Below are 22,628 nucleotides of genomic sequence, written 5' to 3'. Positions count from 1 at the left end.
TTATTAAAATTAATTAAAACACTGAGTTAGGGGGAGACTTTTTTAAAATCACAATGCATTTACATGGGATCAAGTGGATCTTTGTTTTACAATTTGATGGATTTTCATAAATAAATTGGCCAAACTAAATAGTAAGATTACTATGTCCAAAATAAGCTAGGACCACTATTACACAGTGGGTAATTTGTGTTTATCTGAACTCTAAAATGTATTTTTGTTTGAGAAATGAATTATTTAATATAGAAATAACTCTTATAAGACCTAAACGATATCTAATTAAAAAAAGAAAAAGAGATAAAAGGAGTCAACCACTTCAGTAGAAGAACAAGAAGTCTAGAAGTGAAGTCCAAAGGAGTCAACCACTTAATTTTGAATTTAAAAAGAATTTGACCACTTTTTAGGAGTTGATCACTTAGTTTTGAATTTAAAAAAGAGTTAACCACTTAATTTTGAATTTAAGAGGGATTCGACCACTTCAATAGGACAACAAACAATCTAGAAGAGTCAAAGCCCAAAGGAGTTGGCACTTTGGAAGGATTCAACCACTCAAAACTAGAAAAGTGATAAAAGGAGCTGATCATTGGGTTTTGAATTTCAGAAGGAGTCAACCACTTTGAATAAAAAAAGTGATAAAAGTAATTGACCACTTAAAACAATGGATTTTGAATTTTAAAATGAGATGATTACTTCAATAAGACTATGGAAAGTCTAAAAGTGACAAAGTTCAAAGGACTTGACCACCTTGAACTAGAAAGTCATAAAAAGGAGTTGACCACTTAAAATAGTGGGTTTTTGAATTTTAAAAGGAGTTGATTACTTCAATATATTGTAGAATTTATAGAAGTGCCAAAGTTCAAAAGAGTTGACCACTCTAAAAGGAGTCAACTACTTTGAACCTAAAAAGTGAGAAATAAAGTTAAATAAAAAAAGCTCAAAGGGAAGTCAAATTTAAAAGTTTTCTCCTTAGAGTTAATTTTAGAGTTCGTGTTTTTAAATTTGATTTGAATACTTAGATGTTTAATTGCTAAATTTGTGCCAAGTGATACTTACGTAAATTGGAATTCAACATTTGCACTGAGTGCTTGAATTGTTGATAGCATATTTGATCTTAAGTTGTGATACCTTGATGTTTATCACTTCTCCTTCTTAGATCATTCACATTTTTCTTAACTTTGGTAAGAAGATCTTAAGAATTAGAAGGCAACAGAGCTAATATTCAATGATAGTAACAATAGATTCTAGTTTTCCATCAAAGAATGAAAGCAGAGCTAAATAACATATAACAAAAAAAAAAGTAGATCTGAGCTGATATTGACATTAGTTTTTGTTTTTTTAAAAGTTGTTTAACATATGTCATTCCAACACAAAAAAACTTTGGACGTAGTATCAATGGAAAGTGATCAATAAAACAATAAAAAATGATATTTTTGCACCTTTTAAAAAATTATTTCCCTTTTCTTATTTTCTTTATAGTGAGAGCTTCTTGGGTTTATCACAAAAAAATAACATTTCCCATAACTATTCACAAAATGTGCTCCCATAATTTTTTTGTTAGAATCAAATTATTGCTTCTACCCATTATGCGTGTTACAAGCTTCAATTTAAATTGATTTTAAAAAACACTTAGGCCTTTGGTTCATTCTATGAGTTCTAAGTGGCATGCCTAACCTATACGTGAAGAGAAGATTAGTACACAACTTAATAGATACATGTATTGCAACAGAGTATGAAGTGGATAGTATCTATGAGTTCTTGATGGCAAGTTGCGTAACCAACAATAAATGGTGGCATTGCAGGAGTATTGCTTATAGGATGATTGTACTTTCTTTGTTTGCATTGGCTACACACCCTGTGATATCCGATCTACAACTCCTGTTGAATATGCCTACTTACTGTTCACCCTAGGCCGCTTGTCAAAAGGGGGGTGAATTGATATTTAAAGTTAAAAAAACTTGATGCTTATATGCAAAAATTAAAGTAAATCAATTAATAAAAGCACACGCCACAATAGAAGACACAAATGTTTTTGTTCTCAATGTTCCCCTATTGGCAGTCATCACCCTAGAACCCTTACAAAGATTTCCCTAATAAGTTCTATTAACTGAAATTTTACACATAAAAAAATTTGGCTCTCTTTTAAGCAATGTGTAATGCCCAGTTACACGAAATTAATCTCTTCTTGAGATTTTACAATTAGATTACAACTATAATAAACTTATCTTTCTAGATTCAAGGTCCTATAATACATTTGTGTAAACAAATGGAAAATACACAAAGAAAAAGGAAACTTACATCCTTTTTGAATGGAGAGACAACCTCTCCTAGCGATTTCCAATATTACAATCCATTGATGCACAAGAAATAGAATGGTGAAGCTTGAATGCTAGGATGTAGAGTGGGTTTGAGAGATGAAAAGAGTTTTCACAAGAATTATAGCTCTATTTCTCTCAAAATGGGTTTGTGAATGATTTTTAAGTGAATAAGGTTGTTGAGTGTAATAAATTACCAATAAATGCTCACATTAGTGTTTCTAACGAGTTTGGAGGGGTATTTTAAATTTTCCCATGCAAACTAGAATTTTGTTTACTCAAAGCTGCAATAAGTGTCGATCGATCACTAGAAAGGTATGATCGATCAACCATGTGTAACAACTATATTTTTTAGGTATCCCCAAGATTGTTGATCGATCAAGTTGATTGATGAACGAGTTTTCAACCTTCCAAAAAAACTCATAGATCGATCAACCATTCAGTCTTTTGAAATGTTGAAAACTCGTTGTGATCAACCCAATTCAAATGATCGATCATGCTTTATAATTCTGGCAATGTAGGGTTAGAATGATCATTCCTTATAGGATCAACTTGTAACATTTTGTATGATTGATCATGCTAGACCGGTTGATCAATCATGTTTTATAGGATTTAAATATTTTAAACAGTTATATGCATCATTTAAACATGGTTTTGGAAAATGTTTATGCCCTAAAACTTTAATACACTTGTCTACCTTAGATTTTGAGTTTGGTGTTTATCCTTATACATTGCAAGAGTTCTTGTGATATTACTAACATAGTTAGACTCTAGTCTTCAAGTCTTCAATCTTTGTGTGTGGTTCCTCATATATAGCTCGAGGAATTGTATTATATTTGTCGATTCCTTTGTATTCACCTTGATCTCGTGTCTTTTGAAGGAGTTGCATCTAAAATGTTTGATTTGTAATATTAACACAAATACAGTTAAGTTTTGTTATCATCAAAATATGGATGAGAGTTCAGCCTAGTTCAACACCTATTTGCCTTCTGTGGTGGGGGGAAGGACTTCACTTACTCGATGGGTGGGAGCCATTGTGTTTGGTTCAATGTTGGACATGAAATGAGATTAAGTTTCCCTAGAATCTCTCGATAAAGTAGACTGGTCCATATAGTTGTATGGACTCACCTCTTTTTTGTCAATTGCAACCATAGTACATGTACAAGGCAACCTGAACAATTGGAACATAAAACAATTGCATGTGTCATTTTGAAGGTTACTATAGTCTTGACTTTGTAGATATCTTATTTTATAAGCATGTGTTGACGGTGCATGGACTGAAAATAATTGGAAATGGTTTCATGCTTACATGCTTATCTGTATATGGGATGAGCGATGACAATCACGTGTGACTATCTCCCTTCTCCGTTCAACCAACAACAATATTGGTAAATGCCCAGGCTACTTCAAGACTGTATTGTAACATTCTAATATGTTGGTCATTCGCATACATATCTAACAATAAAATTTGTGTTTGCCCAATGATCCCTTGGCATTTCTTTAAGTCATTAACATGTTTTATCATTACATTTAATCTCGTCAAATAATTAATTAAATTTGATCAATCAATAAATACATGCAACCTCTCAAATGTCCCTCGCCAACACCCACTGAATATTTTATCACCACCTAGGTGGACTTGAAATCTTTGTGCTACCACCACAAGGTTCCTCGGATTGCATGAAAGCAGCTCTCATCTGTATTCAAAAATCAGTGTGTATGATTGTTCATATGATACTAACAAGGTCTAAATAAGAATTTCTTAGTTATGTGGGCTTTACGATAATTAAATAAAAATTGAAGCGTCTTGATTGAAATATCTTTTGCCTTAAAAAATAACCCAACACACTTTTGTATTATCCTAGCAACTAATACCCTTACATGATCTCTAGACGATCTCTACCTTGCACATGTATGTTTACTAATGTGTCTCTTAGCAAGAGGCTGGTCTCCATCATTTGTGCAAATTTGGTTGCATATTTTAACATTAAACTGATTGTGGTCATATATATAAAGTTTTATCTGATTGATTTATTTTATAGTACTTTCATAAATTCATATCAATGTCTATAGACCATGCCTATCTATAATCAAGGTGAGCTCTTTGACAACTTGTACTTGGTTATCTCTGCAATGATCTCATTGTCGACCAACCTGGCTCCATTGGTTCATATAACTCAACTAGATCTGTTGTATTCACAAGTGGATCCTGCAATGTCCAATTAAAAATCAACTATATAATTAAAAAGTTGACTTCTTCATGTATCATTCTCCTCCCATCGGCAGTAAGATGATGAACATAATGACAAAATTTGAAGTTTGAGCCAGGAGCGGCAACACCCCCAATATGAGCCAATCAACATTAGCACCATTTATTTTTTATACGCTTGTTTGGAAAAATTACAGGCAACTTCTGACATCTCTTTTCTCTTTCAAACTCAAATTTGAGACTTTGAATTTCAAAACAGCGACCGTTGAGGCACCAACGGAAAAAAAAACCTCAACGGCTATAAGAAATTAAGAACTGCCTGTCGAGTGACTTGCGTCAGAGCCTGGATCAAGAGAAAAAAAGAGCAAGATTTTGGAGACATCGAAACGAAGGTTTGTACCAGATCAGAGAAGGGCAAGAGTGGTGAAGGGAAACAGAATTCATGGATGCGTATGAGAAAATCGAAAAGGTTGGAGAAGGAACGTACGGGAAGGTTTACAAAGCAAGAGAAAAAACCACGGGAAAGATCGTCGCGCTTAAGAAGACTCGCCTTCACGAGGATGATGAAGGGGTGCCGCCAACTACACTGCGCGAGGTTTCTCTGTTGAGGATGCTCTCGATTGATTCTCATATTGTCAGGTACTTACCCATTTGCTTGATTGAGGGTTTGGGCTTTGGTTTCTGTGTTACCTTTCCGTTTCGTATATATAGATTAATTCCTCAGCTGATAATGTTCTTATCTAAGGTGGAATCGAATTCCGTTTCAGCGACGTTGATACTTTTGTTATTTCGGTGCTGCATTTTTCTTAACAAATTGCATATCTGGCCCCAGTATCACCTTCGCTTCCGTGATCTCCATCCTTCGCTTGGATTTCTTGCTCGCCCATTTCTCTCTCTCTCTCTCTCTCTCTCTCTCTCTCTCTTGACCAGTTAATACGGATCCTGATGAGAAATCTTATTCTAATTCTTTGTTTCTCCAGTCCGCTGGACGGCTTCCAGGTCCAGTGTGACTGGGTATCTTTTATTGGGATTTCTTTATATTTTTGAATGTACCATAAGACGGTTCAGAGATATCGGCTCGATCTGCCTTTCTGCTTGCCGATGTGTTTACGTTCCACCATTTTCTGCAACAGTTAATTTACAATTATTCCTATCAGGTCTCTTTCTTCTGAAATTTATAAACAACCGAGCTAGTAATTCCCATGCCTCTGTTTATGTTGTTTCAGTCGTGTGTTCAGATGATCAGTTTCATAAAGTCATTATCATTGCTCCCTCTTCTTCGCCACTGTAGCTCCTGAACTACTCCAGAGGAACCACTGTAGTTTCAGTTTATGTTCCTTTCTGTTTCTTCAACCCTCTCAACAGCTCATAATTCTCCATATTTCTTAGCCACAGAATTACGGAAGTTATGTAGAAATCTCACCTAAAATGAGATGTTTGTACCAAGCTGTTTTGTTTGAAGTGGTGCTTGTACCAAACGGTTCTCATTGTTATTTCTGTTTTGAGATGCCGCACAGGCTTCTGGATCTGAAACAAGGTCAGAACAAAGAAGGGAAGACAGTTCTCTACCTGGTGTTTGAATACATGGACACTGACCTGAAGAAGTTCATCAGAAGTTTTAGGCAGTCGGGAGGAACACCTCCTGCAGAAACAGTGAAGGTAGTTTCCTTCGGCCATAAAATCACTACGTATCAACAGTACAGTTTAGAGCATGACATCATTCATTAACTCTCTTGCAGACTTTAATGTTTCAATTGTGCAAAGGTGTGGCATTTTGCCATGGCCATGGAGTACTGCATAGGTAGACTATCTGCAATTAATCTACCTCTTTCCCTGTTCCAATTGGGCAGCATTTTGTGAATGATTTGATTGGATAATAAATCATTGTGTGACCCTGCGAACAGAGATTTGAAACCTCACAATCTTTTGATGGACCCAAAGACAATGAAGCTTAAAGTAGCAGACCTTGGTCTCAGTCGGGCATTTACCATTCCTCTTAAGAAGTATACTCATGAGGTATAGATCCCATTGGAAACAAATAATTGAGTGAAATAGCACAAATTTTAGAGTTCCTCTAAATGTCTTTACAGTGTTTCCGATTAATGATGAGATCGATACTGAACAAAATTCAATTATCTAGATCTTAACACTATGGTACCGAGCTCCTGAAGTGCTTCTTGGAGCTACCCATTACTCGACGCCAGTGGATATATGGTCCGTTGGCTGTATATTTGGTACGAAGTTCTCTTATAGAAGCTTTTGAAAAGCTCAAGTTTGTTTGAACTAACCTTCAAGCTGTAGCTTCTTGAGTTTAATTTCTTCTAAATCTCAGCTGAACTGGTCACAACACAAGCCCTCTTTCCAGGAGACTCTGAACTGCAACAGCTCCTCCATATCTTCAGGTTATAGCAGCATCTCAAATAAACTGAACCTCGAGATGCACTGGCGCATCATTCAATTAAATATCTTGTGTTTATGGCAGGCTGCTGGGAACTCCAAAAGAAGAAGTGTGGCCTGGAGTAAGCAGATTACCAAACTGGCATGAGTTTCCTCAGTGGGGCCCAAAGAGCCTCTCCACAGTTGTTCCTACTCTGGAAGCCAATGGACTAGATTTGCTTTCAGTAAGTTGTACCTCAAAATTGAAAAGCTATTTAGACAAACTTGAACCTTTGTTATTAGGTTTTTAAGTCTGCTCATATCTCGTTGTTCACATCTCTAATGTGTATCTCAGAAAATGATGGTGTATGATCCATCAAAAAGAATCTCTGCAAAGAAAGCTATGGAACACCCATATTTCGATGGTCTCAAGAAGGAGGCCCTTTGAGGAAGTCAACAATTCATGGAAAGCTGCTGCTACTAACTTGCTTTTCTCAAGCATAAGAAATCTGTGGAGAGCATTATTTAGTTGTTTAATTTCTCAAGGTTGACATGTACTAACATTCTCTGAAATACCTGGAAATGTCATGTTTCTAGTATCCGTAATGAAGCTTTGGAATCTCTTCCAACTATTTTTTCTATTTGGGTTCAGTCTAACTTTTGACCACTACTCTAATCCTCCTCTAACCACAATCATATTCAGAAGGGGAAGGATAATGTAACGAACAATTATTATTCCTCACGATATTAGAGGCTCGAATTTCTGATCATTGAATTCCTGAATAATAGCATCCAAAACTGTGACAATTCCTATATGTTAACAGAAAAAAAATCATTTCTTTACATCACATAAGAAATGACCTTTGACAAGGTTACCGTCCATTTATCAGTGTAAGAGTTGGGATTGCTCCCTCACTGTCAAACAGAAATAGGGAAGCTAATTTCACCAGAGGAAGTAGTTATTTCTCTACCAAAATGTACTAAATCTGCTCATGTTATTTCCATTCTTTACAATCTTGCCAAAGTTTCCAGCCTTATTTCTCCAAGGAACAAAGCAGAATACATATTTGGTTGATATCCAGATTTGGAACTTGTGGGAAGCAAATGTCAAAATTCTTCCTACCAACTGAAGTCGCGTCAATTGATATCCAGTGCAATGATCCCAATCATATTTGGTCATGTTAGTTACCAGTCATGCTTTAGATTGAAAAAAACGCAACAACTAATGAAAGAGAAATGCATCTATGGAACTCGATTGACACAAGCTCCTATCATTAATTTAGAAACTTAATTGGTACATTCTTCAGCATTAGATATCTAATTCAATTTCTTTAACCTTCTCCTTCTCTTCACTATTTCGGATTTCTTATGCCAGATTTCTCTCCTTTGTGTTTGATATCTTTGCTCTTTTTAATACTAATTTCACTTACTCTCTAATTCTTTTCAAGATCCCAACATCGGATAGATAGAGAGGTCCAGCAGTGAAAATAAAAACGCAATTTGGAAACTTACTTTATGAGGAATATATTTTAATATGAACTATGAAATTTAATTTGTTTAGGGATCTTCCGAGGTTAGATTTGGTACCTACCTTATATCGTCTTCCGAGGTTAGATTTGCCACTCCTACTAATCGACAAACGCTACTAATCGGCTCAAAGAGGAGAAAGTCATTCGGGAACCAAGACAGCAGCGGAACGAGGGATCACTCTCCTTCGAGCTTCATCCCTTCCTCCTGCCATGCTAAAAAAGGAGGAAGCAGCTCAAGAAAAAGAGAGCCGCTCTTAAACCGAGCCAGTCCAGATTGCAGTGCTCACATAGCTTTTTGGGAATCGAAGTGTTTGATAATGGATAAACGGATTTGGATCGGAATTCGAATACAAAATTTCAGATGTTATCCAAAATTTTTGGATCTTTTGGTTTCTATTCAGACATCCGGATCCAAAATAAAAAGTTTCGGATCATTCGAATCTGGTAAATATATGAATCCAGATCTGGCAAAACCTAATTGGATTCTGCCATTTTGTCATTTTATCTCATGTTTCTTTAACGTTTTCTATTAGTAATTTTACATGATTTCTTCAATTGTATGTTGGATTGATTTATTTCTATTATAGGAATTTGAATTCGGATATTATTCGGATCCGGATTCTATCAGAAGGGATCGGATTCGAATGTCCAATGAATAGTTCCTCGGATATCCGGATTTCGGATTCGGATCGGATTCAAGGGCGCCAAAGTGGAGGACCCTGACTCGCTGATGCGGCTCCTGCCCCTGTTTCTCCGAGTTGCAACCTACTGTGTCGCTGTGGCGGCTCCGCCGAAGTAGTAACCTACTGTTCAATTGTCTCGGTTTTTTCGTTTTTTACTTCTGAAGTTTTAACGCTCTACCCTTTTTTTGACTCCGGCAAACGCCTTCACATATGCGAAGAAAATAGGGTTCTAAACTCTGAAGCGCGAAGCATCTTGTCGCGAAGAAGAACGAGATAGGGTTTTAGAGTATTCTTCCCATCCTCGTCCCATCTCCCTAAAGCGTAAGTTTCGCCGTTATTTTCCTTCAAAATTTCAAAGTTTCATCACCTTTGGTAGCATTTTCCTTATTAATTTGTTAATTAGTAGCATGGAGGAGGGAAAACACAAATCCAGGAGAGAGGATGGGGAGAGGAAGGAGGATTCCAAGAGAAGCGACCGGGATCGCGATCGTGATGCAGAGAGGAAGGAGATCTCGAGAAGGGGAGAACGGGAGCGTGAGCGTAGTCGCGATATAGAGAGGAAGGAAGAATCAAAGAGGGGTGATCGAGATCGTGACCGTGGAAAAGACAGGGATAGGAGCGGCGAGCGGCATAAGGAGAGGGAGAAGACTAAGGATAGGGATGCGGAGAAGAAGGATAAAGAGAGTCGGCGGTCAGAGAGAGAGAGGAGCATCGATGACAAGTACAGGGACAAGTATAGAGAATCTCGGCATAAGGATAGGGAGAAAGAGCGGGAGGAGAAGGATAAGGAGAAAGAAAGGGAGGAGAGGTCTCGTAACCGGGAAGAAGAGAGGGAAAGGGTGAAGGAGAAGGTGAAAGACAAAGAGAAAGAGAAGGAAAGGGAGAGGGATAAGGAGAAAGAAAGGGAGGAGAGGTCTCGTACCCGGGAAGAAGAGAGGGAAAGGGTGAAGGAGAAGGTGAAAGACAAAGAGAAAGAGAGGGAAAGGGATAAGGAGAAAGAAAGGGAGGAGAGGTCTCGTAACCGGGAAGAAGAGAGGGAAAGGGTGAAGGAGAAGGTGAAAGACAAAGAGAAAGAGAGGGAAAGGGAGAGGAACGACAGGGAGAGGGATTGTGAGAGAGATGATAGAGAGCGGGAACGAGAAACGGAGAGAGAGAACAGAGCCAGGGACAGGGAAAGGGAAAGAGAGAAAGACCAAGAAAAGGCTAGAGAGAGGGAGAGGGATCGGGCCAGAGAACGAGAAAAGCATCGAGAAATGGACAGAGATGATGACGGGGATGCTGACGATGGGCGAGAACATGAAAGGAAACGGCGGAGGAAAGATGATGATTTTAAATCAAGAGAACGAGAACAGGAACGTGATCATGAGCGAAATAGGTCGGAGCAGAACAGGGAAGAAAAAGAAGATACTAGAAGGAAGAAAAATGAAGAGGATATGGTTGCTAAAGAGAAGAGGAAAAAAGAGGAGGATATGGAGGAAGAGCAACGGAAACTGGATGAAGAAATGGATAAGAGGAGGCGGAGAGTGCAGGAGTGGCAGGAGTTACGGAAGAAGGAAGAACATGAGAGGGAAAAATTAGGGGAAGCAAGCACAGAAGAACCTGGATCTGGTAAAATCTGGAGCTTAGAGTCTGATGATGAAGAACCTGTCCCTGTGGCAAAGGCAGATAAAGGTGTTGGTCGAAATGTTGATACAAACCATTCTAGTGAAGATGGTGATCCCATGGCAATAGATTCTGAAAATGGGACGTCAGCACCTATTACAGATAATCATGATGGCAATGCTAACGGGGTGGAGGAAATTGATCCACTGGATGCTTTCATGAATTCTATGGTGCTACCAGAAGTTGAAAAACTGAATAAAGCTGATACCTCCTCTTTGGTTGATGCTAAACAACCAGAATCAGGTAAGAAAGATCTAAAAGACAGTCAAAGCAATGGTGAACAACAAAGAAAGGGTACCAGAAAAGCAATGGGGCGAATAATGCCTGATGAAGATTCTGATTCTGATTACGAAGATCTTGAGAATGATGAAGTTCCACTTGAAGATGAGGATGATGATGAATTCATGAAACGGGTGAAGAAGACTAAGGTTGAGAAACTCTCTATCGTTGACCATTCAAAGATACAGTACCCTCCATTCAGGAAAAATTTCTATATTGAGGTTAAGGAGATTTTGAGGATGACTGCTGAGGAGGTTGCAGCCTATCGGAAACAACTTGAATTGAAGATACATGGCAAGGATGTGCCAAAGCCGGTTAAAAATTGGAGTCAAACTGGTTTGACAAGTAAGATGTTGGACACAATAAAAAAGCTTAATTATGAAAAGCCAATGCCCATTCAAGCTCAGGCTTTACCAATTATTATGAGTGGTCGAGACTGCATTGGAATTGCTAAAACAGGTTCAGGCAAAACTCTGGCATTTGTGCTTCCAATGTTGAGGCATATTAAGGACCAACCACCAGTGGTCCCTGGAGATGGGCCAATCGGGCTTATAATGGCCCCTACCAGGGAGCTTGTTCAACAGATTCACAGTGACATCAAGAAGTTCTCCAAGGTCTTGGGTATTAACTGTGTTCCTGTATATGGAGGATCTGGTGTTGCTCAACAAATCAGTGATTTAAAACGAGGTACTGAGATTGTAGTCTGTACGCCAGGCAGAATGATAGATATTCTATGCACCAGTAGTGGAAAGATAACAAATCTCCGTAGGGTAACTTATTTAGTCATGGATGAAGCCGATAGGATGTTTGACATGGGTTTTGAACCTCAGATCATGAGGGTTGTGCAAAACACACGTCCAGATAGGCAAACTGTGCTTTTCTCTGCCACTTTTCCTCGTCAAGTTGAGATATTAGCTCGAAAGGTGTTGAACAAGCCTGTGGAAATCCAGGTTGGGGGACGAAGTGTGGTGAACAAGGATATCACTCAATTGGTTGAAGTGAGGCAAGAAAGTGAGAGGTTTTTTAGACTATTAGAACTCCTTGGAGAATGGTACGAGAAGGGGAAGATCCTGATTTTTGTTCATTCACAGGAGAAATGTGATTCTTTGTTTAGGGATTTGCTGAAACATGGTTACCCTTGCCTTTCACTTCATGGTGCTAAGGATCAGACAGATCGGGAATCCACCATTGCTGACTTTAAAAGTAATGTGTGTAATTTGTTAATTGCTACAAGTATAGCTGCTAGAGGCTTGGATGTGAAGGAACTTGAATTGGTTGTCAATTTTGATGTACCAAACCACTATGAAGATTATGTCCACCGTGTGGGCAGGACTGGTCGGGCTGGCCGGAAGGGCTGTGCAATCACATTTATATCAGAGGAAGATGTACGATATGCTCCAGATCTTGTGAAGGCCTTGGAGCTCTCTGACCAAGCTGTTCCAGATGACCTGAAAGCACTTGCTGATGGGTTCATGGCAAAGGTTAAACAAGGGACAGAGCAAGCTCATGGGACAGGTTATGGTGGAAGTGGTTTTAAGTTCAATGAAGAGGAAGATGAGGCGAGGAGAGCCGCCAAGAAAGCTCAGGCCAGAGAGTATGGTTTTGAAGAAGACAAGTCAGATTCAGAGTCGGAAGATGAAGGGATTCGAAAGGCTGGTGGGGAGTTATCACAGGCAGCTGTTATTGCTCAAGCTGCTGCTTTGGCTGCAGTTTCTAAGGTCTCTGCAATGCCAACCCCTCCAGTGCAATTGCTTGCTAATGGAGTCCTACCATCTGTGGGCCTCCCTGGTGTGGCTGCACTTCCAAGTACTTCACTGCCTGTGGCTGGTCTGACCAATGATGGTGCAGCTAGGGCAGCTGCCTTAGCTGCTGCTATGAATTTGCAGCATAATTTGGCAAAAATTCAGGCGGATGCTTTGCCTGAACATTATGAAGCTGAATTTGAGATTAATGATTTCCCTCAAAATGCTCGTTGGAAGGTGACCCACAAGGACACTCTGGTTCCCATCTCTGACTGGACTGGAGCAGCGATTACTACTAGGGGCCAGTATTTTCCACCAGGGAAGATTCCTGGTCCTGGTGAGCGCAAGCTTTACCTGTTTATTGAGGGACCAACTGAATCTTCAGTGAAGAAAGCTAAAGCAGAGGTGAAACGAGTGCTAGAGGACTATACTGCACAGGCATTATCACTTCCGGGCACTGCACAGCCAGGCAAGTACTCTGTTCTTGGAAAATAGTTTGCATAAAAAAGACGCACCAAATTCTGTTTGAATATCGTCTATGACTTCATATTTGAAGCATAATGTTTATTGTTTGTCTTTCTGGACCAAGCCTTAATTGAATTAGCCCTTGCATACTTTTTATTCTGTGTAAATGGGTTTTTGGCCTGGGCATGTAAGGTACTGGATTTTTACTTACTTTATATCCTGCCTGGTTTTCTTTTTTATCTGGCAGTTAATTTTTATATGCTGCATAGTTCTTATTCATGAACTTTAAGAGACAATATATGACTTTTTGAAACACAATTTGGGGAGCTCTGTTTCATTATTCATCTCTAAAATTCATAAATTCTTGTGTACAGCTGTGGTCCATTTGTTAAACATAAACGTCATCAAATAAATGAAAAAATAGCAATTTTAGAAAATAAAGAAAAAGAAGGATATTGGTTTTGTAGAAATATCAGTCTGTTTGATGGCTTGTATGATTATTAAAGGTTAACTGAATTTTCCGTTCCCCGTTAAGATGTTACTTGTCTTGGCGTGAAAGAACTGGCCTATGACCTTGATGGGAGAGCTAAAAATGCACTATCACAAAGGATCTGTTTTCTTGTTGTGTTTATTTTTTTGTTTTTCTTGTTTTATATTTGATTCTGGAGGCTTCTATCCAAATTCCAACTTTTTGATCCTGAATCTAGATAGGGTTCCAGCCTGACTTAGAAAACACTCTTTGAAGATCAGCTCTCATGTTTTCAAAATTTCGTTGATTTTCTTGCATTAATTGGTACATTTAACGTGTTTTTTTTTTTTTTTTACCTGTTCATTCCCATTTGCACAAGTTTTCCCCTTTTGATTTTATTTTGTTCGTTTTTGGCACGAGGAGAAGAACCAAGCCTCTGCTGGAACGTGCTTCTGTGCAGCATTTTTGGTGGAGATGGTGGTCAGCTTGGTGTCCGTCATGGTGGGCACTGTTTCTCAGTACACACTGTCCCCTTCCATGTCATCGACCAATGACCTTAAAACCTCAAGTGTTATGTTTTTCTTTTACTTGATCTCACCTCTAATACTGGTGTTTTTTGTTTGTAGGTTCGACTGGTACTACTCTGAAGTCCCTCCCTTCACATTTTTGTTTTATTCCTGCTAACCTGAAACCTGCCCAGTGTTTTTCCTCTTTACATATTCACCATTATTTAAAGCTTTCTCTGTCATTGTTTTCTGGCTTTCGTCATACCAACTAGTTCAGAACTTCGTTTTCTTTCCAACCTTGTCTTGGCACGCTTTCTGTTTGTTTGTTTGTTTTAAAATCTGTTTCCTTGTCTTGTGCCCCTGCTTAAACTAAAAAAAGAGTCAACTAAAAGAGAGAGACACGAGTAAGAAAAGAAGCTACAAAAAACTGTCCTGTTTTAGTATCGGGGTCATCTTATCACATGCCCCCAGTTTAATGGCCGATTCGTTCTTTAAATGGTTACTCGATCACCTGTTGGCTTCATCCAATCCGTCCTGTTTTAGTATCGGGGTCGGTTTAAACGATTCATTAATTTGTTGAATTGGTAAACGTTAATGAATTTGATTTTAAGTTCATGGCGCACTGATAGTCAAAAGGACCCATTCCGTTCGTCTTATTAAACAATTAAAATGAGAGTAACTACCCTTAATTGATCATGATTAAGATAATATTTGGTTCAGTTCAATTTATTTCACCATCGTAGACATCAATAGCTCGCCTGATGGCTCAGCTATATCAGACAAAAGAAAAGGAGCAAATTCAATAATTTAGCACAAGAGAACTTAAAAATTAAATACTAACGTTTAAAAACTGACAAAAAAGATATTATTTGCACCAGCCGGGAATCGAACCCGGGTCTGTACCGTGGCAGGGTACTATTCTACCACTAGACCACTGGTGCTTGTTGTGCATATTTTACTAGATAACATAATTTAATATATTAATAATATAACGCCTCGAAGATTACCTACATAAGATCCTCTTATTTTACGCCTCTTGCAGGTCAATTACCATTTGTAATTCAGAGTTGATCAGGTAATTAACTAGGACTATGAAATTGCTGGATCAATTACTATGGCAAATCGTGTCTCACTATTTTTCATTCTCAAGCAGAGAATATCCGATGGTCCAGAGAAGAAGAAGAGGCAAACCCATCACTCTCACTCTCTCTTGGCATCTAGAGGGGCCTTTTTGTGTAATTCTGAAGGATGGGAGACTTTCCTCTATGCTCAAAATGTATCAATGGAGGGTATATTGTTGAGGAATTCGTTCCACTACATGCTTAAACTCTATAAACGTTTGAAATCACATGTTTTAGTGTCTCAATGTATAAGAAGTTTCATTTTTCGCTATACTCTGCAATTAGATATTGAGAGAAAAAATCACTTGACAAAGTTTCAATTTTCAACTCTCTATCCATCTTCGTACCTTTCCGCACATCCAATCACAATGTTAAAAGAGAGAGTAGTCAAGGGGGTACGAGAGCTACCTCTCATCTTTTTCTCCCGTCATTAAAGAAAGATGCACCAGTTTCTCCATTCATGAAGAGAGGTGAACATGGAAGGCAATATGGTTTTTTTTCTTGCCAGGAGAATAGAATGGAACATTGAGAATTTTAGGCAAAACAATTCAGGTACTATTATACAAGAAATGATTAAACTTCTCAAGATACTAAAGGTGTAACCATATTTATAACTTGACTCTTCAAAATTAGATTCCACTAATAGGACTCAATTTAAAAATATGACAAATAATCGACCTTAATTGAGATTCTATAAGTAAGACCACCAATAAGCCTAAACCCGACCCTTAACTGGCTTTCAACTGGTTTTCGGCAGATTTGGACATGTTCTACCGTTGAAAATTACAATGTATAAGATGAAAGCTTGACCCTAACATATATAAATATAGTATATGAAAAAAGTAAAAACTATTTATTTTAAAAAGGACAATTTTTTAAAACAGAAAGAAAAAAAAAAGAATTTGACCATTATTATTCTTAAAAATAGTTAGTGAAAAAAAAATTTGATCTTGATCTCATTTTCACTAACTATTTTTTAGAATAATGATGATCAAGTTCTCATTTTTTTCTTTTTTCCAAATATACCCTAAGTAACACTAAGAAGAAACCGTCCACTACCCATTCCAACAACCACAGAAACAACAGACCAACTCCAGCGGTTTTATATGACATTACGAAATGAATCTACAAAGCTTTCTCATCTAGACGAACAAACTGATCAATCATTCTTTCACCCACTTCAGGAATCAAATCATCGATTGTCAATCAGAATAGAACCAGGCAGATCTTCTCTTTTGAGTTTGTTGTGCCGGATCAAATAATATGTTGGCATAAGATTGGTTCTTTCCCTCCAGAATATAAAATTCCATGATATTACCTAAGCATCCTCAGCTGTAAGAATTCCTGCCAAGTCTCCCATATTGTCGACTTGGCAGCTTGGACACTTATACTTTCTCCTCAACTCCTCAACGTGTGATGCATATAACTGCTCTGATTCAGCAGTCTGCTTGTTCACGGTTAAAGATAGAAAAGTGCAGTCGAGTCTACAGTGTTACTACAGAGATACAATTCATATGACCTTTGATTGACGAAAAAAGGATATCTAGACAAGTCTTGCAACTCCTTCGATTCTTTCACGATTGCCTCCATGAGAGGCACCCTTTTTTCAAGACTGGCCAGCTCGTAAAGGATCTGTAGACAGTTTTTCATGGTCAAATTGGGATGTGAATGAATATCACTATTGGAGAGGCAACCATGGGAATGATCGCAAGTTACATGTGCTGGATGAATCGGCAATTCACAAGGTCTTAATCTAATCATGCAGAATATTATAACATGATGTGAATAAACCAACTTGCCAAAAGTGGAAACCTCTGAAACAGTTTTTTAGTTTTTCATACAAAATCTCATACAAACTATAACTTAGAAGCCACTGTTGACCTACTTAAAAGCAAAGTCCATCCATAAATTGAAACATGACATAGAAGTCAAGTTGGAATAGCTCATTGCCACAGCTGTAATCAGCTAAACCATCATCAAATAATAGGAACAGATTTCTGAATGGTACTCATGAAAGTACTGAACGGTACAATGATCCTGTAAAACATTTATTAATATAAAACTCAGTAACTAAACAGATGATTAATGGGTTGTTCACTACCTTGAATATATTGTTCTTATAACCACGATGAATCTTGCAACTTAGTACCTGAATCTATGCTGTATCTTGGACATGATGAATCTACATGCTGCTTATATTTCATCAATGTACAGAAATGGAGAGGGACACAACTATGCACTGTTTTATATGAGGATTTAGTTGATAAACTATTATTAATACTAAATGAGAGACGTACACATGCACGCAAAGATTTTGGCAGATGAATGATACAGTGAAATAATACATTGTCATATTAATATTCGCAAAGTCATGTCTGTGGAGATGATTTGCTAATTTAGCCATGCAACATATTAGACCTCAGCTAAACTAAAAACCCACCTAAAAGATGAAGAGGATTTGTGTTTACTATTATAATTGTTATTTAGGGTGGAACCAGGAATACAAGGACTAATTAATAATGGTAAGAGACTGAATGTTACCTCTTTACGAATATTTTCGTCTTCTCTACATTCCTGTTCCTTATTGCTTATTTTACCTCTGATGAAAGCAAGCCCATCTTCAACAACTTCCAAACCATCTCCCATAGACATGCAACTGCTATCCTTCCCCTCAACTACTTTAAGAAGCAAACAAAATTGACTATTAACAAGATGAAAGCGTGGAGAATAACAAATTAAGCTAGATGATGTAGACCATTCTAATTATTGTAAACTAATATGCAGCATATTATTATACTGGACTCCCAAATTACCTTTAGAAAGGGAAGGAAGATATTTATGATCTGTTAACATGTCAGGAAGCAAAGAAAATCCACCATTGTTTTTAAAACATTTCTGGATGTATGAGATGATTTAGTACTTCATCAAAATGAAAATATTCAGGAGAGTGGTAAGGAAGTACGAAGGATTGGACAGGTGCTGCATTAAAGGTTCTGGTAAGAGCAAAACTATGATTTAAAGAAGATGAGAAAAATGTTCTTTTAGTGAATACAATGACAAAATATCAATAAGGTGTGTCACAACAAGGTTTTGACATGGATAACAACTGCTGCAGTATGGTCATCAAGGCCCTAAGTTATTTATAAGTACACATGGATATCTGTGAAGCATTGCATTCAGAAAGAGGGATCAAGACTAAGAAAAGAGATTGTTTGTTTCTTCAATCTGTTAAAATAAGATGAAATCAGATATCAACTACTTGTTCTCAGTGATCCATGAGACAGCCTGACATTTATTACTTGGATAACACAAAAAGGAGGGATTGGAATCCAAAAGAGGGATCAATAATATCAAATTGGTTTCAAGCTTGTCAAAATAAGATGAATCAGGTCTCAACGGATTCTATTTTGAGCAGTTCATGAGATAACCTGACACTTATCACTTGGGAAAGACATCTGCTCATATAACATGGGAATCAACTTCAATTTAGGCTGCTAAAGGTGAAAAGAACATTATGCATTATGAAGGCCTTGTCAGAGTGGTTCCGTCCACTCTTGTTAGAGTTTGTGGTCTGAGTTAGATACTTGGTTTTCCGCCCCTTAAACGGCTAGTCTTTTTCGGGTTATATTGGCTAGGTATCTGACTCAGAACTTCGTAGTTAAGTGAGCCTGGGCGAGAGTAATTCTAGGATGGGTGACCTCCTGGGAAGTATTCTTGCCTAGGACTTTGACATGGTATCAGAGCTAGGCACGCCACGGCCCGCGTTCGTATCCCGTGAGAAACAGCTCCAGAATGGGCAGGGTAGGTGTCAGAGTAGTTCAGTCCACTCTTGTTAGAGTTTGTGGTTTGAGTTAGATACTTGGCTTTCCGCACTTAAACGGCTAATTTTTTCGGGTTGTATTGGCTATGTATCGGACTTAGAACTTCGTAGTTAAGCGAGCCTGGGCAAGAGTAATTCTAGGATGGGTGACCTCCTGGGAAGTACTCTTGCCTAGGACTTTAACATGGTATCAGAGCTAGGCATGCCACAGCCCGCCTTCGTATCCCGTGAGAAGCAGATCCAGAATGGGCGGGGTGGGTGTCAGAGTGGTTCCGTCCACTCTTGTTAGAGTTTGTGGTCTGAGTTAGATACTTGGCTTTCCGCTCCTTAAACGGCTAGTCTTTTCAGGTTGTATTGGCTAGGTATTTGACTCATAACTTCGTAGTTAAGCGAGCCTGGGCGAGAGTAATTCTAGGATTGGTGACCTCCCGGGAAGTACTCTTGCCTAGGACTTTGACAGGCCTTTCTTGAATTTAAACAAATAAAGATGTCCAACAACAAGATAAGTATTTGAACTATCTTTGGTAGCCTAATTTGAATTTCCAACACAAATAGATTTTATTCCAAGTAATTAGTAAGTGTGGGGCCATTCTTTAAAGCTTGTCGTTTTGTTTTTCATTGCACTGACTCCTAGTTTTTTTATAAAAAAAAATCCTATTTAGTGGCTCAATATACACTTTGTTGCACTGGATTTTTTTCTTTCTCTGAGTTTTTTAGATAGGTAGGGAAAGACATTAGCCTGTTTGACTACCATAGCACATTAAAGGTTTCAAGTTATTTATCATCATCCCTTTGCTGATGCATTGAGATCAACAAATTCCCAACTGCTTTACAACTTAGCTATGTATGCATTTTAGAAGCAAACTCAGCATAAGCACCATTAGTAGAAGCAGAAACCATGAGGTCAACCAGTAGACAACTTAATGAATTCTTTCCAGAGAATTAGACAACCATATGAATCCTTTTCCAGAGAATTTGTGTGATCGTAGATAAGAAGAAAAAGGTTTGGCTCATTTTATAGATTAGATTTCTATAATTGCATTAGTAATGACAGTCCAAGCTAATAATAGATATATTACAACAGTGTGTGAGACTCGATCCTAAAACAGATGGAACCAAAACTCAAGGATTTTCTGCAAAATTGGAAGATGCGCTAAGAAAATCGCACAATTTCTGTGAGCAAAGGGGAGAATTTTAATTTGCTTGTGACCATTTTGATAAATCATACCTAGTTTTGCATTATGGAAAACCTCCGTCTTCTTTTCATGGAAGTTCCTGTGTTATAATAGAAATTGAGAGACCATAAGTGTCAGCAAAAAGCATTAGAGAAAGTCATGCCCATGAAACGAATCAGTTAAAAATGTGTAGCAGTTCTCAAAAGGTTCAAAAACAAGAGGTGAACCCCCCATATGGTTCACATAACTTGCCTCCTCTACTGAACTTTTTACATTTACAAATACCTGCAGTGTTCCTATTTACTTAATTGAGTTGCTCTAGAGTTTTTCCAGTTAAATGCTGGATTTTGTTTTATCCTGAGCCATTCATGATTCATCAGGATAACAGAACCTTTCTGTTGACTGATTTCTCCCTTGCGTTGTAGGACAGAAAGGATGGCTCCCATGTTCAGTTTGTTACATATAGAGGGCAGAACAATGGAAATTCTAAACAGGATGAACTGATCTCGGTAGCATCAATTTCACAAACATCACTACAATAACGTGAGAAGTTCACAGCGAATTGAATAGTGGAAAAGTTGTCCAGTGATGAAAGGATTGAATGTTGTACAAGATGTAAGTACAGAATTAGTCATTTATTTTCTACTTCCATCATAAGATTGACTGCAAACTCTGCCTCCCTTCAGCTGAGAGCACTTTCCATGCTGCTCAAACTAGCAAGGAAATGTTGAGTATGAAATTTCAGCTTGCAAAGTATTGAATAAACAAATGAAAGCAGCTAAAAAGCTTCATCTCTCAAGAGTTCCGACTGTCATCACAAGCTTTGAGTTTTTTTTTTTTTTTTTTTTTGAAAAAAGTTTCATTATTAATGTGTGTGTGTGTGTGTGTGTGTGTGTGAGAGAGAGAGAGAGAGAGAGAGAGAGAGAGAGAGAGAGAGAGAGAGAAAAAGAGAATACATACCTTATCTCCTTGTTGACCTCATACATTTTGCTAATAAAATCATCCCTGCATTGGCAATAAGACTAGAAACTTAGATTACCAATGTAAAGGACATTGCCGCAGAAATTTCTCCCAGGTATTCATCTTTCTAAAATATGAAACAAATAGATAAAAAGTAATATGTTCTTAAAAAGTAGTAATGCAGGATCATTCCAAAGACTATAGTAACACAAATGGTAGTTGAAACTTTAACGGCATGAAAAACACCTAATATCCATGGGTAATCAATAATGAAAAAGAAAAAGTGGTAAGCGACAACTCTGAACGGAAATGGAGAATAGCTAAGCATAATCAAGATAAGAAAAAATGAATCGATTAAACTAAACGGCGACACGGTCTATCCGACGCTAAAGAAGGCTTACGTCAATAAATTTCCAGAATTCGTACCTTGAAACAGCTCTTTCTTTCTTCACAGCGATTTGTACAAAACCACATAGATCGAAGTTCAGATGTAATTAGTCCACTCGTTAAAAAAAATGAAACATAGAATTCCGCCACAGAAGACAAAATGGAAGACCTTTAGATACGACAATTCTGTGCCGAACTTTGATATCTCTTTTTGCAGCAAGGAAATTCTACTCTGCAAGGTGCAAACAAACATTTCAGTAGAGACGGGGGAATCAAATGGAGGGAACAATTTGAACAAAGGACTGATGTTGTGATCACCTCTTGTGCTTGGATCGAGGCTTCAATTAGAGCCAGCTCAACCTCTGATCCTCTGAGCTCCTGTTCGCTAATTTCTTTCGATCGTTTCACTCTCTCCAGCTCTTCATTTGCAGCGTCTAAGACCGGCTGGAGCTCCAAAAATCGTTTCTTTAGGTTTGACACTCTACGCTCTAGATAACATTGGAGAAACGAGAAAGAGATTCGCAGGGGAACAGAGAAGGACGTGAAACAGAAAATCAGCAAAGAAACAGAACAAGGAAAAGATAGAGAATACAGACCTCCAAATGATTTTTCATTAGCAAAATCGCGGATTAAGGTAAAGAGTTGCCTCTGAGAATCAGTCCCTGCCATGGGACTGGATATGACCAGTTCGAGCTGACGTTGCTGGCTTTCCCGTTATTAAGCTTACAGTAACGAACTTACCAATATATTGCAAATTCGCGCGCATACGCTCGCGGGACTGAATGAGAAACCGATACGAACGTGGCGGTGGAAAATATAATGAATATTCAGTTATTTATTTTATCAACTCGAGAAGTGCTTCTTTTGGGATACTTACAAAAGACACGGTACTTTGTTTCTTTTGGGATTTTTCACAAGCTGAGACTAGGCAGAACA

At 38.0% G+C, this 22,628-nt stretch overlaps 3 protein-coding genes and 1 non-coding gene across 9 annotated transcripts; 2 read left to right on the top strand and 2 right to left on the bottom strand.

Annotated features, from left to right (window-relative positions):
• The first annotated feature begins 4,861 nt into the window (after positions 1-4,861).
• On the top strand, positions 4,862-7,533 carry LOC137950089 (cyclin-dependent kinase B2-2-like). Its single transcript, XM_068796458.1, has 8 exons — positions 4,862-5,157; positions 6,036-6,177; positions 6,258-6,319; positions 6,423-6,534; positions 6,659-6,752; positions 6,851-6,920; positions 7,001-7,139; positions 7,250-7,533. The coding sequence occupies exons 1-8, from the start codon at positions 4,961-4,963 to the stop codon at positions 7,340-7,342; spliced, it is 909 nt and encodes a 302-aa protein (XP_068652559.1). The 5' UTR covers positions 4,862-4,960; the 3' UTR covers positions 7,343-7,533.
• Positions 7,534-9,283: 1,750 nt separating this feature from the next.
• On the top strand, positions 9,284-14,525 carry LOC137950921 (DEAD-box ATP-dependent RNA helicase 42-like). Of its 2 annotated transcripts, none has more exons than XM_068797584.1 (4): positions 9,284-9,427; positions 9,513-13,258; positions 14,150-14,224; positions 14,350-14,525. In XM_068797584.1, the coding sequence occupies exons 2-4, from the start codon at positions 9,514-9,516 to the stop codon at positions 14,499-14,501; spliced, it is 3,972 nt and encodes a 1,323-aa protein (XP_068653685.1). In that variant the 5' UTR covers positions 9,284-9,427; position 9,513; the 3' UTR covers positions 14,502-14,525. The 2 variants fall into 2 exon arrangements, with proteins under 2 accessions (XP_068653685.1, XP_068653686.1); XM_068797585.1 differs by having other exon boundaries at positions 9,510-13,258.
• A 574-nt stretch (positions 14,526-15,099) lies between these two features.
• Positions 15,100-15,170, bottom strand: TRNAG-GCC (transfer RNA glycine (anticodon GCC)). The gene has a single exon. It is a non-coding gene; the product is annotated as a tRNA-Gly (tRNA).
• Positions 15,171-16,388: 1,218 nt separating this feature from the next.
• Positions 16,389-22,545, bottom strand: LOC137950138 (uncharacterized). 5 transcript variants are annotated; one of them, XM_068796521.1, is made up of 9 exons: positions 22,289-22,545; positions 22,011-22,180; positions 21,862-21,924; positions 21,732-21,751; positions 21,306-21,350; positions 20,399-20,445; positions 17,892-18,028; positions 16,894-16,982; positions 16,389-16,798 (listed from the first exon to the last, which is right to left on the bottom strand). In XM_068796521.1, the coding sequence occupies exons 1-9, from the start codon at positions 22,359-22,361 to the stop codon at positions 16,669-16,671; spliced, it is 774 nt and encodes a 257-aa protein (XP_068652622.1). In that variant the 5' UTR covers positions 22,362-22,545; the 3' UTR covers positions 16,389-16,668. The 5 variants fall into 5 exon arrangements, with proteins under 5 accessions (XP_068652622.1, XP_068652623.1, XP_068652625.1 ...); XM_068796522.1 differs by having other exon boundaries at positions 17,892-18,025; XM_068796524.1 differs by having other exon boundaries at positions 22,011-22,136; positions 22,289-22,384.
• Between the last annotated feature and the right edge of the window lie 83 nt (positions 22,546-22,628).

The sequence above is a fragment of the Aristolochia californica genome, unplaced genomic scaffold, assembly GCF_029961685.1.
Source record: "Aristolochia californica isolate CCGP_79_NKW_82.1479 unplaced genomic scaffold, dmAriCali1.0.hap1 SCAF_14, whole genome shotgun sequence".
In the NCBI taxonomy this organism is placed as follows: domain Eukaryota; kingdom Viridiplantae; phylum Streptophyta; class Magnoliopsida; order Piperales; family Aristolochiaceae; genus Aristolochia; species Aristolochia californica.
This window is presented reverse-complemented; position numbering and strand designations above follow the sequence as displayed.